Source organism: Notothenia coriiceps, unplaced genomic scaffold (genome assembly GCF_000735185.1).
Source record: "Notothenia coriiceps isolate Sejong01 unplaced genomic scaffold, NC01 NC01_scaffold00000339, whole genome shotgun sequence".
Classification (NCBI taxonomy): Eukaryota; Metazoa; Chordata; class Actinopteri; order Perciformes; family Nototheniidae; genus Notothenia; species Notothenia coriiceps.
This window is the reverse complement of record NW_011333040.1, coordinates 14385944-14391245: the sequence shown is the minus strand read 5'-3', so window position 1 is coordinate 14391245 and position 5302 is coordinate 14385944. Positions and strand designations below refer to the sequence as shown.

Below are 5302 nucleotides of genomic sequence, written 5' to 3'. Positions count from 1 at the left end.
CCCTGTCTGAAACGCCTCCATTGGACTCCTTTGTTTACTTCCGTAAAATAATTATATCACTATTTAAACCTCGCTCTTCAGACACATTGTTTGTTGGCGGGACATTTCCGACACATCTCCAAGCAGTTCCGGCCAGGTAACCAATCAGAGCAGACCGGGCTCTGGTTTCAGACAGAGGGTGAAAAGAGGTGCTGCAGCACAGGCAGTATGAGGAAAATAAAGAGCGTTTTGTATATTAAAGATGTCACAGTAGAGGCACAAAATAAAAATATGAACTTGGGAATTACCATAATACTGTACAGTATGTCCTCTTTAATCAAAAGAGTGGACGCCTTTGATAAGCCTATTAGAGACAGCTGGGGAAATGAGATAGAGAATAAATAACGTAGGCAGTCTGCTTGATTAAACTTGCGCTGAGCTTCATTTCAACAATAAGAAATGCATTTATTACATAAAAGGCTTATTTTTCATTTGTAATATTCCCTGCGTGTGTTTTGGTGCTACAGGGTTACGTTGATGCCGGTGTAGAGCAATGTCTGCATGTGCTGTACCTCCCTGGTGTCCCCGAGCTGTTTGAGAAGCGGCTCCAGCTGCAGGTGGCCTTCCTCCCGCCGCAGGACATCAGGCTGACCGGAGAGGGCGTGTTCCCAAGGATCACACTGAATCTTCCAAGAAACATGTGTATGCATGAACATGACCTCATACACACAGACATGATCATATCTCTTCGTAACTAGCCAACAAGATGACTATTTAAACAACTGTTTTCCAAATCTATAACTATGCTTAACAAAAAAAAAGCTATACCTGCGATAGAGTAGTGCAGGAAGGAATCCTAAAACATGGAAATGAGTTAGCATTTCACAACTTCCAGTTCCAATGCCTAAACAATGTCTTTGGTTAGATGCCCAGGTCTGTTGTTAACACAAGCTGAAGAGAGATTTTCCCAAATAATTTAGATGAATAGACATCATCACAACGAACATTATCTGGCTTTAGCTTAATGGTGGTGATGCACAGCCATGCCACCATGGAGTAGTACGTATATGCTTTTTACTTATGGCTGTTGCTTTTGCACTTCAAACCTTTTAGAAGTGGTGTTAATATGTGGAGGTTATCCTGCTGAGCAAAACATTCAAATGTCGTAAATGTGTGTTTGCCACATATCTTGTTTTTTCAATACTCCAAAATCACATTGAAAAACCCCATAGCTTTTGGTTGAGGTAGTACTTCCTGGTCGGCCTACAAAAATACCTCATCGCTGCACCACTCTGTAGACTTACTGATGTATTGTGCTTAACTGTATATTATAATTGCCCAAATGAAATGATGGTGTCAGGTGAAGCCACTGTGGCTCCTACATTATTCCTGAATAGCATGGCTCCATACCAACACATATTGAGACATATAACTGGTGTAATTGTTGTGGTGCTGTGATTCCCTTGCAGCAGATGAGTGCTACCGTGATGTGGTGCAGCAGGCCGGAGCAGCGGTGGAGGCCGACAGAGTCAAAGAGGAGCTTTTGACCGCTGGTGGAGGAGCACCGACCGAGGCCAACTGCACCCCCACAGTCAGTAACTAAGATAAACATTTTATGCAATGAAACGTCATGTAGGTTACTAGTAAGCATACTTCATGTAGTGTGTAATGTTTCAATGTATTGTTGTAGTACAAGAGAAATTAGGGATTCTAGAGAGTAAAAGCAATCAAATTTCTCCTTAATTTACCAAAATGTGTAATTAGATAATGCATCATTAGCATATTTAAACATAACATTTCAGAAAATAATACAAGAGAAATCCTCTCCTGGAGTAAAATAAAGTGAAAATGTATTCACCCTATTTAGCCGTAGTTTACTGTCTTGCAAAATGTATGGAATTTGAATAAATGTCCAAAAAGACAGTTTTCTCATACCATTTCCGTTTTTGTATACATCGAAATTCCAAAGGCCTGTTCATAATATATCTTTTCTTTTTTGAATTCATTGGCAAAATTCTTCTAATCACTGTATTTTCTCAATGATGTAGGGACTGTTAATTATGGAGTGATTTAAGGCCATATTCAGACCCCATTGTTCTCATTTCTGTTTTGCAAATGTATGCAAAGAAGCACAAACTTAAAGGTAATGCCTCATTGTGATTTAAGCATAACGTGTAGGCTAACTTGTATTTAAAAAGAATACCTGTCGACACACAATACATTATTATTTTTGGGAGGTTTCATGGTGATCTTTTACTTGAATCTTTTTCAATAATGACCTGTAGTGTTTTCCCTTAAAAGGCTATTCATGCCATTGTAGTAAACATTCATGCTCCAAATGTATTTTGTATCCATGTGAGCATGGCAGTGCCACTACATCACTGCTGTGATTAATATTCTGAAAGGCCTTACCTGCTTCTTATCTGTGTATTGATTTCCTGGGGAGTAAACAAGAACCGTTGCATAACAATAGAGATAGCTGTTGTGAAGCTTATCCACTCAGTGTCTACTCATGGTTTGTGTGTTGCCTCAACCACATCCTGGACACTTTCATCTACATTCACCGAAGAAGTTAACGCTCTTATCTGCATATTCAACATCAGATAAAATAAAGTGTATAACAAAAAACACTTTACTTAGTGCAAGTGATCAACTGGGGGTTACCCCTAAGTTAAAATGTATGACGTTTTACAATACATATCTATACATTGTAGCCTTCATCTCCCCAAAAATATCATCATATTCCAAACAAGAAATAACCATTTCTAAGTTTCATTCATTCCTATTTATATTCTATATGCTTTTAATGAGGGGTTTGTTCATACAGTATACAATTCAGGCCCTCATTTATTTAACATTGTATTCTTTTTTGTATAGATTTTGACTGATTCATGGAGTGATAAAGAGAGATATCCAAAATAACCTTTGTAAATCCCTTATAAGATAATGCTCCATTTGTACTTAATCAATGTGGGACGATTCATTGGGATCTATTCATTAAAATAAGTTGCCCTTATCACATGTATTGTTTTTCCTAAAGATATCCTGCATGCCATTGTAATCAACGTTCATGCTCAAAATATATATTCATTCATTGTGGAAAGGAAATGGAATGGAAGCGCTACTATATCAGTGCTGAGATGAGGAAACTGGAAGGGGTTAATTGCTTACAAATGTCCCAGTTATAGGACTCATTCCTGCACCACTCTATTTAGCTTGGAATCACGACAAGGGATATTCAAATTGTCAATTTATTCCAGTAGAAATTGAATAGCATCCAGATTTGATTCTGTTCTCTATGTGTGGTGAGATTTAAAATGGGCTCTGTCTCAGGAAAATAGATTTGGAGGAACCTTGAGTTATTGTTCTCTCTGATGAGACTTGGCTGTTTAATGCTTATATAAGCCTTCAATACTTGTTTGTAACTTTTCAGTGTTTATGTACCCCTCCTTCTCTCTCCCCCCCTCGCTTTTCTCTCCTTTTCCGCTGCCTCCAGTATGAAGAGCTGCTTCACATGGAGATTGAGAGAGCGCTGGTCAAACAGAATGCTCTCGCTGTGACCGGAAGCCTGCAGGAGCGCAGAGACTCACAAGGCTCCTCCAGAAAGTGGCACAAACTTAGTCAGTAAGTTCACACACACACACACACACACACACACACACACACACACACACACACACACACACACACACACACACACACAGATCGAACAGATGGTCGACTCACTGGATTGAACCAAGAACTGTGTTGTAGAATTTGATAGAGTTTGGGTTAATGAGCAATATCTCACTGGGCATGTTTTGTTTTTTATCTGATGCTTGTGCAACTTGATGAATGTCACAGAGTGCATGGGCAGTTATTATTCCAAAAATTACTCAGATCCTTTACCTAAGTAAAAGTAGTGATACCACAGTGTATAATTACTCTGGAACAAGTACGATTCCTACATTCATTACTTAAGTAAAGTACAAATAAAGATTGTATCGTGTTTTTTACGTCTTCACTTCTTCCTTTTTCCATCGCCCAGGTTTCCTCTTCCAGAGTATGTTTTGGATTTTGGTTATGTCATTCTCGGCCAAGTCCTCAGTCACACTGTGAATGTGACCAATACTGGAGCAGTGGCTGTGTCCTTCCAACTCAATGAAAAACCTCTAGCTGGCTCAGGTACTGTAACACAACTCTTTACTCCCTATAACATGCTGTGGCACTTTGAGTGCTTCAGCCTTGTGTCTTTTTTATGACATAACTCAGGATTCAAAAGAAAAATGGAGCAAGAAAACTGTGACAAGAAGTGTAAGTGTAAAGACAGTTGGAGAGTGTGCGAGTATTGAGATAAATAGGCTACCAGTACAAAAACAAAAGAGAACAAGAAAGTGAAGGAGATTGCGGGGGGGGGGGGAGACAAGTAAGGCGGAAGCAAGAGGACACATTTGAGCACAGTAGCAACAAAGAAGCCGAACAAATAAATAATAAAAGCGATAGAATTCCTGTGTCGGCTAAATGTTATGCGCTGTAACACACAAAAATTAAAAAGCAATAAAGTCACCATCTTAATCTTAATCTTATGAGGGATGAGCGTATATCTCCTGCTCTGAAGGATTAGATCAGAATAAAATGTAATGAATAACTGATGGAACTAACGTAAAATTCTCAAAGGCTATTGAGTGTGAGTAGCATTTAACACTTCTGCGCTTTCGCTTATCGAAGAGCAACTCTTTTATAAAATTGTTGTGCGTACGATGCCTGAAACTATGTCTGAGCGTAATCAGAAGAATTTAATCAAATGCTTCAGTAAATACCCCAGTCCTGAATGCTTCCTTCAGAAAAAACTGAGTGCTAAAGAGACTAAATGAGACTTCGAAATCCTGAAATCACATTTAATATTTACCCCCTGGCAAAATTCTTCACCTCAAAGCTTTATTTTGGCAATTTTCAAAAGTTCATTGGAAAATTGCCTTCGCTTTGTGGAAAGAACCCTTTGTTATGCTCCGGGGGGCTTACAAAAAGAAATGTCATCACTGCCACAACATCGTATATCTGCGGCCTGTTCTTTTTTAAATCATGTTTCAATTGCTTTTTGTTTGTGAATATCTCTAAAGAATTCCTCAAAGTTAGCTCTTCAAAGGATTCAGCCCAGACAGACGTGCAAAAGAGTGAAAAACCGCCCTGCGGAGAGACACGAGACTTAGGCCAGTCCAATGACCCCCAAGATCCAACCTGAAGAGGGGACACACAAGTTGTCATGTCGGATACAGGTACACCTGGCATAAAAAGGACGGCACAAATCATTGTCATTATTGCGTTGGTGCGTGTATGCCATTTC

At 39.2% G+C, this 5302-nt stretch overlaps 1 protein-coding gene across 1 annotated transcript in view; it reads left to right on the top strand.

Annotated features, from left to right (window-relative positions):
• The window catches only part of LOC104951364 (hydrocephalus-inducing protein-like), a 21521-nt gene extending 16321 nt beyond the window's left edge, over positions 1-5200 (top strand). Inside the window, exons 4-8 of the mRNA XM_010778006.1 lie at positions 507-681; positions 1449-1570; positions 3476-3603; positions 4007-4143; positions 5079-5200. Of these exons, the coding sequence (XP_010776308.1) occupies positions 507-681; positions 1449-1570; positions 3476-3603; positions 4007-4143; positions 5079-5200 (684 nt within the window). The remainder of the gene's footprint in view (positions 1-506; positions 682-1448; positions 1571-3475; positions 3604-4006; positions 4144-5078) is intronic.
• Positions 5201-5302: the final 102 nt, after the last annotated feature.